Here is a 13,861-nt window from a genome sequence, read left to right on the forward strand (position 1 = left end):
AGTTATTCAAGCAACCTGATTATTCAGGAACCTATGGCTTCCCTGGTGGCTCAGACGGTAAAGAATCCCCCTGCAATGCAGGAGACCTGGGTTTGACCCCTGGGTTGGGAAAATCCCCTGGAGGAGGGTATGGCAACCACTCCAGCAGTCCTGCCTAGAGAATCCCCATGGACAGAGGAGCCTGACTGGCTACATTCCATGGGTTTGCAAAGAGTTGGACACGACTGAGAGACTAAGCACAGCACAGCACACAGCACAAGAATGGTAATTATCTACCAAAGCAATAAAAGAGATTAAGGACTTTTTTTTTTTAATGTTTATACATATCTCAAATCAGTTCAGTTCAGTTGCTCAGTCATGTCCGACTCTTTGCAATCCCATGGTCTGCAGCATACCAGGCTTACCTGTCTATCACCAACTCCTGGAGCTTGCTCAAACTCATGTCCATTGAGTTGGTGATGCCTTCAAAACATTTCATCCTCTGTCATCCCCTTCTCCTGCCTTCAATCTTTCCCAGCATCAGGGTCTTTTCCAGTGAGTCAGTTCTTCACATCAGGTGGCCAAAGTATTGGAGTTTCAACTTCAGCATTAGTCGTTCCAATGAATATTCAGGACTGATTTCCTTTAGGATACACTGGTTGGATCTCCTTGCAGTCTAAGGGATTCTCAAGAGTCTCCTCCAACACCACAGTTCAAAAGCATCAATTCTTCGGTGCTCAGCTTTCTTTATAATCCAACTCTCACTACTGGAAAAACCACAGCTTTGACTAGATGGACCTTTGTTGGCAAAGTAATGTCTCTGCTTTTTAATATGTTGTCTAGGTTGGTCATAGCTTTTCTTCCATGACTGAGTGACTTTCACTTTACATTTATACATATCTCAAATAGAAATTCACAAATGTTATTGGAAAGACAGTAGCTACTCATCCTTCATAACAGATAATAAATTATTTACTATTCATTTTCTACACCTGTGCAGACATAAGCTAAAAGCATTGAATTTGCCACTACTAGAAACAATAATTAAAATGTCCAACTCTTTGCAAAGATATATGGTGATTTGTTCTTCCTCTTACTTTCTCTTTCAATTCTTAAAAGAACTCTCCAGAGTCAACACAGAGGGAGAATGGTAGAATAAATTTTCAATTAGGGAGCTCAAAGCCTAAGTCCAGAAACATGCTATTAAATATTTGGTGCTGAGAATACATCAGGAAACCAAAAGACAAAAAGCCAACTTTCTTGGACTTCACAGTCTGGGATTTGCATTGAAATGGCTTTTAGAATTATGAATCAAGCCACTCAAATACATATTCATGATACCATATGTTTTTAAGAACTACTCAAGTGGTCAAAGGATCTGATATTCTTTTCACCCTAAATTATTGAATGAGGTTTGATATTTTGTGCAAAGCCCTGCCACATACTCTGTTGCTATTGTCCACAATTCAACTTCTTTCTATTGTTTAATTTAGGGGATGTGAATAATGATAATCAGGCAGAATTGTTGCTTCTTCTCTCTCTCCCAGTATATCCTTTCCATGGTGCTTAGAGTACTTACTGCTCTCATTTTTGCTCAGAGCTTACTCATATTCTCACAGCCTGCTCATTATTTGTCTCCCAACTTGTACTGAGCACTGTCTAGAAAAAGGGCCATGTCTTATTCAACTTTGTTTGGCTAGCACCTAGCACAGTGCTTGCCATACAGTTCAGGTGTAATGTGTGTTTGTTGTATGCATATATTTGTATATATTTTACTGTTTTCAAAGCACATACATGTGCATGATCTCATTAGACCCTCACAAAACTCAGTAAGCTTGCAGGCAAGAATTAATTCCCTCATTTTACAGACTCTCAATAAGCTTGAAGATTAAAAGTGTCCTTGTTTGACAGATGAAGAAACTGGGGATCAGTGAGAGATTATGTGGTTTCTGGAGAGCATATAACTAAGACTTGAATTTCAAGATCAGGGTTCTTTCTAGACACTATATGAAAATACAAGCACGCTATTATAAGCAAGAACTATTATTTTAGGTATGTCTTTAAGGTCTGTTAGGGTTTGACCAATCATCTTTGACTTTCTCAAATCACTCGTGAAATCTTGTTTGTTTGTTTTTTCAAACATAAACCATGAGATGGGAAAGGTCTTCAGAAACCATCCATATTGTAATCAGAAGACAATGATGTAGATTATGTGCAAATATTTTGCTGTAAAACAGTGTCTGTCTTCTGGAGTATACTGCTAGCCAAAACAATTCTGCCCTGTCATAAGGACAGGGAAGGAGGCAGCTTTGTCATTTCCAATCCTGAACTCATAGTCATCACCATTTTGGTTACATAAGATATCTATATCTTAGTTTCTTGATCAAAATGAGAGTCCCTATGTGGCAAGACAGTGAAAGCAATCTGTTAGGTGAAGGGGTCACAACCAATATTTGAAAGTTCTAGTCATTGAATCTTGATTGACTGACTCTAAAGTCACCCTTTTAAAAACATCCTCTCCCACTAGATAGCTGGCTACTGGAAGGCAGGGACTGTACTGAATTCCCCAATTCCTGTCAAATATGTTAATTAACCAGCAAGTGGCAACCCTGAGTAACCACTGGCTATAGAACAAGCTGGAAAAGTGCTAGGTACGTGTCTTTCAAACTTTGTGATAGAAACTTCTCTTTGCGATTTTTAATTTAAAACCATTTTAAAGAAGTTTACTTATAAAATAAGTTGTTTTCTAGGCAATATACTCAGGTCCTTAATGGAGACCTAGTGGTGATGGAACCCTGGCTTTACGTCAGTTATCTTGTGTACTCTTAAGAGTCAACGTTCCAAAATAAACTTTAACAGAAATTAACAGCAACCACAATTAAAACCCAACATTTCTGAACTAGAAGCATTTTCTCTCTAGGGGGATGGGATTACATCCCCTCGATTACAACTAGAGGATTGACAAACTCTCTTAATTAAAAAAAAAAAAAAAAAATCTCTCTGCCTTCCTCCCCTCTATCCCCTTTCATTCTTCTCCTTTCCCCCGAACGCCCGCACGCCGTGACCATTTTATTCGAGTGGAAAGTTGAAAGAAAGCAACACACTAGCTACACCCATCCGGCGCTCCTCGGGTCGAACACCAAAGTTCCTTCCCAGAGCCAGCGAGGCATTCGCTCTCCCATACCTGCTCAGCTTCACGCCGCATCTGAAGGTCTGCCCGCCGCGGAACAGTTGCGTCTCCATCTGGCTGCCAACCCACCCAGGCTCTCTTCTCCTCCACCACCACCACCACCTTCCCTCCTCCCCCTCCTTTCCGTCTTCCCTCACCACCCCCGCCCCCAGTCTCCTCCTCTTTTTCTCACTACAAGCGGTTGCTGATGCTGAAGCCGAGCGTCACTTCGGCTCCCACGGCAGACATGGCGACACTGACAGTGGTCCAGCCGCTCACTCTGGACAGAGGTAAGGGAGCGGCTCGCCCTTCAGGCCGCTGCGTCCCCCGCCAGCCTCCTCCTCTGGCGCCGCCAACTCCCACCCAGACCGCCAGGCAGCGCTCGGGCAGGGGGAGCAGGGCAGCGAGGATCAGCCTCGGAGAGGGCTTTCGCGCCGAGAGCAGGACACTTTCTTCCCCTTTCTCGCCCGCCACGTCCCCGCTGCCCCTTCGCGCTACCATCGCCCGGCCCAGGGATGCCTCTGCGGGGCTCTTGCAGCCCACGGCGCCCCTCTCAGCCCCTCGGCGGCTCGCCTCCCGGCCGCCGGCTTTGTTGGAGCGGAGGCGCGGGGACCGCTAGGCGCTCGCCCGGGGCTCGGGGTTGGAGAGGGGCAGGGAGGAAAGCTCGCACTGCCGGGCGAGGGCGCCTGCAGCCGGAGCCCAGGGAAGCCTGCAGAGTGAGCCGCCTGGCAGCCTGCGCGGCTGGGGGCCCAGGACGAAGGAAGTTTGTCCCGGCGCCGGGGGGCGAGGGTCGGTCCGGCTGCGGAGACCCCGGCAGCCTCCCGGGAGCGGGCCAGGCGTACCCCCGGGCGGCCGGTGCCGGGGCGTACGGCGGCTGGGCTGCGGCGGCTGGGAGCTGCCCTCCGTGGAAAGGGCGAAGCGAAGCGCGGGCAGCGGGGCCGGGGTCGGGGCGCAGCGTCGCGGCAGCCGCGCCCCGCTCTCCTGGCTTCGCGCTCGGAAGGCGGCGGGGGTCGCGTCTGCCCTCGCCGGGGGCGGCTCTCCGGCCGTGGCAACTCACAGTTTCTCCTGCCCCAGCCAGCCTTGTTCTCTCCTAGCCCGGTGCCACGGCGATACCCGGGCTGCGGAAGGCGCTGGGACGTAGCGCAGGCTGGGTTGCAATTCAACTTCTGACCTGCGACCCTGTGCGTCCTGCTTTCTGACTTGACTGGGAAAGCAGCGTTTGCTTCCTTTCTAGGACCTCCCCAAGCCCAAGGATGGAATCCTTCGCTGCGATCGCGGCCTCTCCCGCGCACGGGTGCGGGGTTATACCTGTCCTTGCGTGTTCGACTTTTCTTTCTGGCTTTCCGACGTCCAGTTATGAATGCTCAGGAGTCCCACGACTCTGCTGCGGAGGACACCTGCTTGTCCTGGTCCGCAGCGGTCGGATTTAGGACCCTGTGCGGCCATTTGGAAATGGTGTGCTCAGATGAAAATGATTCAATCCGATGTGCCTCTAAAAATATTCTTTCTGGAGGATTAAACCGGACTGTGGGGCAAGGCAAAAGAGCATCCTGCTGCGAGTACAGTGAAAAAGCCAGTGCAAAGTTAGGGAGGTTTTTTAATTTGGAGAGATTGTGGGGTGACTTTAACGCAATCTGTTGGCGCCAGAAGAAATGTTATGTGGTGCCCATAGCAACCTTACTCGGGGTACGAGTTGAAAGACAAAAAATAATTGACTTTATGTTGGGAAACGTTGGTTTGCCAGCTAGTAAATTAATAATATAATTAAAGAGTTCAGAAATCTATTGCATAATCCATGATTTCTCCCCAGTATCATCATCTCCACTAAGCAGGATAAACCCACTGCCTCTAAGAACCTAACAGATGGCAAGCTATTAGAAATTATGGACTCCCAAGTATTTCTGTTTTAATGTAATGAGATCTTATATTGTCCCATTCCTATATCACCGTTTTTAAACATCCCAAGTAAAACGACTACATTAGGAAAGAAAGGGGGAAAAAAAAAAGCAAGCAAACTCCAAGAAAATTGCGTACCTGAGCAATTTTATATACTACTACTACTACTAAAAACATTTCACTTTGAAGGGCTTACCTTAAATGCCTGGTCAATTGTGGAGGGGAAGTGCAATCAGATTAAGATCTGTTCTTAGAGTTTGTTCTTGTTCACAGCCAGACTGTACCTGTCCTTCCCAGTTGTGATTCAGAAGCTCAAGAGGCAAGTTGGGTGAGACTGAATGTATCGGAATAAATTCACCAGCAGCTTACTTTGAGGTCTTGTAATTTATGGATGGTGGGTTATTGACGTCATTACTGTGTATGAAGTCAATACATATCCATAATTTCCCCTCTAAGTTGTTTTAAAGTATGATTGTTAATTATATAATAAAATTGATAAAGTAAACTGATGAGAAATTTCCTACAAAAAGTAAAAAAATCTCTGAAAAGATAGTAATTATCTGGTTCCTGGGCGTAACTCTGATACTTACTTTGGAGGAGTTGGTCCACCTCTTTGGGGAGCAGTTTTCCTTTTTGGCACATAAGGAGTTTGGAGTGAAGGATTCAGACAATGTGCAACTCTAAGAGCCTAGAATTTGGTGAATTAAAATTAGGACTCAGTTTCTGGTCACCTACTGGAGGATTTCACAGATGACTTCCTCGCCCACCTCTTCCAGGTGTTCTTTGACGTGCTCTGAGGTCACCCACTACTTTGGCCTCATCCAAGCATTTCTCAAACTGTTGCATCTATCTCCTTTCGAACGGAACTCCCTGAGGGAAGGGACCATTTCTAAATTCATCTCTGCATTCTCAAAGCCTTCCATAGTCCCTGATCACAGTAGAAAAAAAAAAAAAAATTAATGTACGTGAACTAAAGGATTGCAACAATTTAAGCACTGTTAAAATACAGGGATTTCATAGTGAACAGAAAAGTACAGGTCATAGATTCACAACATTTTAACCCTGGGAAGAAAGGCAGGGAGAACACAGGCCAATGATTCTTAAGCTTTCTTTTCTCCCATGCTCTTGACAGATTTCCATCAGCAACCAGAGCTCTGTGATTATTGAGCAAGGAGGGTCATGGCAGGTGGGCGAAGGAGAGAAAGAGAAGAAGATGCCTTATAAAGCCCCCTTCCTAGGCATCTTATCAAGCAAACCCAAATACATAATCCATGTGTATTCTGCAGGTTCTTTTCTAGCATCTTCATTTTTCAGGTGAAAAACATGAAAGAAGCAATGATAAAGAGATGTTTTCAAGGTTACTCTGCTAGTCAATGGGAGATTTTATGCTAAAATCTAATTTTTCTTGTTTGATGCCCTTTGGCATTATCCACGGATTCATCTGGAATCTTTAGGGCAGCAGTTTTAAGCAATCAGATCACAGCTAGAGCTTGAAATTAAGATGGAACACCCCCAGAATTCCAAAGATATCATCTGAAAGTAAAGCTCAGTAGTCTGCACTAGCTTCCTGGGTCTTGTGCTGGAAGCAAGCCTTTGCCGGAACCTGGATGGCCCCTGAAAGGGCAAACAGGATGGCTTCACATTTTCACTGCTCTGTGTATATCCTAAACTCTTTTCCTTCTGCGACTAAGACCTCAGATTAACTCTGTGGGGGCCTCTTGGTGGCTTTGGTCATAGTAAGTTCCTGTTCCTCCTTGCCCCTGTCCTTAGGATTACTCATTGAGTGCTTACAGCAAATCAGACCCTACTGTGGGATTGCTGCATATTGGTGAGCTGAACAGACTACCTCATGGTCTTCATGGTAGTTAGAATCTAAGGAGGGAAAGAGATTTAACACACACACCCATGCTCATGTAAATCATTCATTCATTCATTGAATAAATATTCATTTATCACCTTCTGTATACAAGATGTTACAGGAATGCCAGAGACAAAGTTTCTGCTTTTATGGTCTTTAAGAATCTAGTCACAGAAAAATATCAGTAAGAAATTCGTTCATTCCACAACTAAGTATTGAGTGTTAGCCTTTTGGAAAGCACTGTTGTAAGCAATGTGGTGGTCCTAATGAACAAAGTAGATAAAGGCTAATGGAGTTGACATACCAATGAGAGCCACACACTGAACACATAGGTATATGAGTGCTGGTGAGAAGAACTAAGACTGGGTCAAAGAGAGGGATGTGGTGCTACTTGAAACTTGATAGTCAAGAATTGGTGCCATGGGAGGAGAGACCTGAGGAAAGTAAGGAAGCAAAATTTACAGACATCTGGAGGAATGTGCTCGAGAGAAGGACCTCACGTGTGCGTCCTGGGAGCATCAAGAAAGTCAGTGTGAAAATGTGAACACAGGGAAGAGTGGCAAAAAGCCCCCCCAAAAAAACCAGCAAAGGGTTTGTGAACTGGCCAGGGGCCAGATGATGTAATTTATAATTAGGATTTTAGGTTAGTTGAAAATATGACATGCTCGGAAAACAATGAACATGACACAAAGATAGAGAATAATGAGGAAGGACCTACTTAGATGGCTCACTGAGAAAGTAAAATCTAATCTGCGTTCTGATGTGTTAATAAGACCCTTAGGAAAAACATTATGAATAGAGCAAAGAATACATGAAAGAGCAGTTCTACATCTTCAACTTGGCCACCATCCCATGAGTACATCTATAACCAAGCAAATGATCGGAAAGAAAAACCACCAAGAAATAACAACACTAAGGATGTATTTGGAGTAGGCATTTGGTTATAAGTATACCTCCAGGCAAGAACACTGGAGTGGGTTGCCATTTCCTTCTCCAATGCATGAAAGTGAAAAGTGAAAATGAAGTTGCTCAGTTGTGTTCGACTCCTAGTGACCCCATGGACTGCAGACCACCGGGCTCCCCCGTCCATGGGATTCTACAGGCAAGAACACTGGAATGGGTTGCCATTGCCTTCTCTGATACCAAGAAAATCTATAGAGCAACTGGTTGCTTCTTATTGCTAGACTAAAGCACTGTATATTATAATTAGATTTTCAAAGATATCCTGAACATTATAATGTACATGTCACTATATGTAGATTTACATGTGGAACCCAAGTGGTGATGAGATATATTCATTTTCAGTGTAATATTTTATATTAGACTGTGATGTAGAAAGTAGTAGCTGTAATTTACCCTTGTGGCCAAGAGAAGATGCTGATAAGGAGATTAGTGTGAATAGTCTCTTCCAGAATAATGTTCAGTGTAATTCCTACACCTTTGCCCAGATCTTAATCTCTACACCAGGAATGACCTTCAACTAAAATCAAGGGAATAAAGCAGTGTCCAATCCATGTACTTAATACCATCATAGCAAAGAACATAGGAATACTTCACTGTCTTAAGAATTGCATGGATTCAGGCACTTTTCTTAAGTCCAGTAGCTCTAACTCTCCTTCACTTTCCATCTCAAGGTCAGAAAAGATAATACAATGGAATTCTTCAAAATTTTACTTCAGCTTATCTTTTTACCCTTATTTTTAAGCAGAATTTTTTTTAATCATGACTTATAAGGAAGTGTTTACATGACTTATAAATAAGACTCAAAAAATGAACTCTTGGAGAAAAATGGATAATTAAAATAGTTTCCAAGAGTAATTGAAGTTGTGTAATATTCAATACTTGAGACCTTATAACGTGATCAATGGTTTACAGTCTGCATTTAGGCACCAGTATAAAATAAAATGCTGGTGTTACAGCCACCAAACTTTTCTGTGAGTTAAATTCAACTTGGATACCTTGCAAAAATGTAAATGTAAATCTTGATTTCTTGAATTCTAAAATAAGTTGTAATCTAAAATATTGATTAAACAAATTTTGATGTGTTTTTACTGTAAGAAATTAAAACTTTTGCCCTTTAAAAATTCTAATAGAAAACCAAGAGCTTTTATTTTGTGGGTTTCAACCTCATGAAAAGGAAATGAGCGCAAAAGTTGACTGCAAATGAAAATCCCATGAGTGCCATACTTTTCATAAAATTTGTGATACATTAAACTTTTTCTCTCTTCCCTTTTCCCTTTCCAAGGCAAGCAGAGCTTATTACTTTATGTATTTCCCAATTCAAGCCTTGGGCAACCTATAGATTTTCTAATCAGCTATATTCACCAGTTTATATAAAATCTGTATTTGCCTGAAAATTACTTTTGTTCACAGTCCAGTGGACTTTCCTCTTCTCTTTCTCTCTTTGTTTTTTATTTATTTAGTATGAGGAGAGATTAAGGAAGAAGGAAAGTAAAAATTAAACTAGCCTTTATGTTGTTTTAAGGTTGTATGTCCTGATAGTCGTGGTGGGGAGGACAGAAAGAGGGTTTAACTATATTTTCTGACTCTTGTCCTAAAATCTTTTTACAGCCAGGTATATTTTAGTCTACAAACATTAAGTATTTGCACTCTTTCTCCTGTTTTCCATAAGTTTCACTAAACACTTTAAATATATACATGTATTGAATTTTCTTTGGAAATCAATATTTGAGTTTCTTTTTCCACTATACTTAGAGAATATTTTCCAGGAATCAGAATTGTGTCATATTCATCTTTTCTTTTGTCTGATATGAAAAGTTGGAAAGAGAAGGGACCAAACTTCTAAAAAGTCTTGATTATTGAAAAAGGTATTTTCCATTTAATGAGAGTTTTAGAATTGAAATTGAAAATTAAGGATCAAACTTCCAGAAAAAGAAACAGAAATTTGGTGCATACCTTCTAGTTTCCTACACCAGCCATCTAAGCTCTGAGGTGTATTTGGTGCACGCTGGTCATTTATGAAAGCAATGCTTTTGCTTTTGGAGTCCTTTTTCAGAATTGCTAGGTAGAGTTTAGCTATTTATTAGGGAATAGAGAATATTTGGAGAGTAGTATCAAATTGGAAGATATATACTGAGTTTTAGGGGCGCTATTCTAAGCTTTCTCTTGGAGAAAGCTCTTTACTTAGTTCTGACACTTGTCTGTTGGGATGAAGTCTTCATTAGGTCAGAGACTATCCTGAATTTGTTTGAATAGAGCTCAATGCATCGTCTGGTACATGGTTGGTGCACTCTTCATATTGATTGATTGAATAAATGGATGAATGAAATTGACTTAGTTGGACTAGCTAGCTTAGAGTCATTCTTAATGCTAAAAAAAAAAAAAAAAAAAGCCTTCCAACCTGTTATAACGTAAAAGTGGTAGCTATCATCCTTAATCATGTTGCTCTGTGTGTGTGTGTGTGTAGCAGACCTAAATGTGGAATGCTCTCCAGGGCCAAGAAGGGATGTGAGTTACCAGTGTTGAGGCTTGTAGCCCTACTTCCATTGCCGACATCCACCTGCCATCTTAACTTGTTAATTGAACCAGAGAAGTTAATGCCAGAAGACAACTGAAAAGGTTACAAAAAGAGACAGGATGAGAACCAAGCAGAATCCACCTCTTCCCCTACCCTCAACCCCAAACACACATGTAAACTATACTGCCTTATTTTTCTTTTAACCACAAGTGGATGAATGATAGAGCTGTGTCCTGATAAACAAGTTAGAATGGCTTTAATTTGAAATGACTCTGGGTTGGCAAATGAAAAGACAACCTTTAAGTCGTGTTGATTACATCAGTGTTGTCAAAGGTAACTCTGGTCTAGGTGATAGAGTTGTTTTTTATTCTCCATGACTGAGTTTTACTACCTAATGTGCTAGCTGAATTTGAAGATTTGCCTATTAAAAGTAAATATGCCCAAAGACTACTTGAAAAAAGTTATGCTGAATTGAAACTTAAACTGAAGTTATACTCAGATGGTATCTATCTTGGAAAACAAGGGCTTCTAAATTAAACTGGTGGTCACTTCCCTGGTGGCTCAGTTGGTAAAGTATCTGTCTATAATGCGGGAGACCTGGGTTCGATCCCTGGGTTGGGAAGATCCCTTGGAGAAGGAAATGGCAACCCACTCCACTACTCTTGCCTAGAAAATCCCATGGACGGAGGAGCCTGGTGCAGGCTACTGTCCATGGGGTTGCAAAGAGTCGGATGTGACTGAGTGACTTCACTTTCACTTTCAAGTTCCTCTAGAAACACAGTAGCTCTTTCAAGTCCAACTGGTTCTGCTATTTTTGTTTACTTGCCTATTGTGGTGATAGTTAATGAAATTTCATTATGATCTAGTTTTTTTTTTTTTTTCTATCCAAGAATCATCTTTCACCAAAAGAAGGGAAGGGGATAGGGTAATGGGAATTACAAATGGCAATAATATTTAAACTCAAGTTAGATGGACTTTAAATGAGTTAAAATGTGCAAAATACTTAAAACAGGCCTGACACATGGGAACCATTTAACAATGATAGTTATTTTTTCTGAGTCCTCAAAGTCCAGAAAGGCATCCTTTGATATCCGCAGGGCATTGGTTCCAGGACTGCCTGCAGATAACAAAATCCTTGGGTGCTCTAGTCCCTTATATAAAAAGGTGTGGTACAGTTGATCATTTGTATTCTTAGGCCTTTATGTTCTGCATTCCGAGATTCAAGCAACCCATCTGTGATTCAACCCAGCTGAATCCGCAGACGCTGAACCCCCAAATATGGAGGGTCAACTGTACTCCTGCCATACTGCCAGGAGGCAGGGCCAGATAAGGTTTGTTATCTTCAAGCATACGGTACCAAGAGGCAGTTGCTGTTCAGTTGCTGAGTCGTTTCCTAATCTTTCCATGGACTACAACACGCCAGGCTTCCCTGTCCGTGGATGGTTCTCCATGCTATCTCCTGGAGTTTGCGCAAACTCATATCCATTGAGTCAGTGATGCCATCCAGCCATCCCATCCTCTGTCACCCCTTTCTCCTCATGCCCTCAGTCTTTCCCAGCATCAAGGTCTTATTTACAATGAGTCGGTTCTTCTCATCATGTGGCCAACGTATTGGAGTTTCCGCTTCAGCATCAGTCCTTCCAATGAATATTCAGGGTTGATTTCCTTTAGGATTGACGGGTTTGATCTCCTCACTGTCCAAGGGACTCTCAGGAGTCTTCTTCAGTGCCACAGTATTTCAAAAGCATCAATTCTTCAGCACTCAACATTCTCTATGGTCCAACTCTCACATCTGTATGACTATTGGGAAAAAACCATAGCTTTGACTATATGGACCTTTGTTGAAAAAGTGATGTCTCTGCTTTCTAATATGCTGTCTAGATTTGTCACAGCTTTTCTTCCAAGGAGCAAGCATCTTTTCTTTTCATGGCTGCAGTCACTGTCCACAGTGATTTTAAGAAAATAGTCTGTCACTGTTTCCATTTTTTCCCTATTTCCATGAAGCGATGGGACTGGATGCCATGACCTTCATTTTTTGAATGTTGAGTTTTAAGCCAGCTTTTTCACTTTCACCTTTATCAAGAAGCTCTTTAGTTCCTCTTCCCTTTCTGCCATAAGGGTGGTATCATCTACATTTCTGAGCTTATTGATATTTCTCCCGGCAATCTTGATTCCAGATTGTGTTTCTTCCAGTCCAGCGTTTCTCATGATGTACTCTGCATATAAGCTAAATAAACAGGGTGACAATATACAGCCTTGACGAACTCCTTTTCCTATTTGGAACCAGTCTGTTGTTCCATGTCTGATTCTGACTCTTGCTTCTTGACCTGCATACAGGTTTCTCAGGAGGCAGATAAGGTGGTCTGGTATTTCTGTCTCTTTAAGACTTTTCCACAGTTTGTTGTGATCCACGCAGTTACAGGCTTTAGTGTAGTCAATGAGGTGGTGAATGTTTTTCTGAAATTCTCTTGCTTTTTCTATGATCCAACAGATGTTGCCAATTTGATCTCTGGTTCCTCTGCCTCATCTGAATCCAGCTTGTACATCTGGAAGTTCTCAGTTCACATATTGTTGAAGCCTAGCTTGAAGGATTTTGAGTATTACCTTGCTAGCATGGGAAATGAATACAATTGTATGGTGGTTTGTACATTTTTTGGCATTGCCCTTCTTTGGGATTGGAATGAAAATGGACCTTTTCCAGTCCTGTGGTCATTGCTGAGTTTTCCAAATGTACTGGCATATTGAGTGCATCACTGTAACAGCATCATGTTTAAGATTTGAAATCGTTCAGCTGGTATTCTAGCACCTCCACTATCTTTGTTCATAGTAATGCATCCTAAGGCCCACTTGACTTCACACTCCAGGATGTCTGACTCTAGGTGAGTAACACACCATTGTAGTTGTGTTGGTCATTGAGACTTTTTTGTATAGTTCTCCTATGTATTCTTGCCACCTCTTCTTAATCTCTTCTACTTCTGTTAGGTCCTTACCATTTCTTTCCTTTATTGTACCCATTTTTGCGTGAAATGTTCCCTTGGTATCTCTAATTTTCTTGAAGAGATCACTAGTCTTTCCCGTTCCATTGTTTTGCTTATTTCTTTGCATTATTCACTTAAGAGGCAGAGACCATGTTTATTTTGGTATTCTGTAGAAGCAAGGAGCACTTGGAGATGCCTGGAGGTCAAAATAAAAAGTTTCCTGTACAATTACTAATGTGTCAGCTACCTTTTTCCCCAAATCACTTCTTTCTTGATGCTTCTGTTACATTATTTTTTCATAACTGTACCACACAATATAGAAAAATTTCATTTACACTACTGTCACCCTAGCAGCATAAGTTATTTATATTCATCTTTGTGTATGCATTGCCTATCACAGTACCTGAAAGATAAGTGCTCAAAGGTGTGCTGAATAAATTAATTTTTTTTTCATTCAAATACCACATAGCTTCAGGGGATAAACCTAGGTAAGTTACCAAAGG

The 13,861-nt window shown here is 41.9% G+C and overlaps 1 protein-coding gene across 1 annotated transcript in view; it reads left to right on the forward strand.

The window, feature by feature from the left end:
- The first annotated feature begins 3,027 nt into the window (after positions 1-3,027).
- LIN7A (lin-7 homolog A, crumbs cell polarity complex component) overlaps positions 3,028-13,861 on the forward strand; it is a 160,465-nt gene continuing 149,631 nt past the window's right edge. The window contains exon 1 of the mRNA XM_027543270.1: positions 3,028-3,438. Within this exon, the coding sequence (XP_027399071.1) occupies positions 3,357-3,438 (82 nt within the window). The 5' untranslated portion in view covers positions 3,028-3,356. The remainder of the gene's footprint in view (positions 3,439-13,861) is intronic.

This window comes from Bos indicus x Bos taurus, chromosome 5 (assembly GCF_003369695.1).
Source record: "Bos indicus x Bos taurus breed Angus x Brahman F1 hybrid chromosome 5, Bos_hybrid_MaternalHap_v2.0, whole genome shotgun sequence".
NCBI classification, from domain to species: domain Eukaryota; kingdom Metazoa; phylum Chordata; class Mammalia; order Artiodactyla; family Bovidae; genus Bos; species Bos indicus x Bos taurus.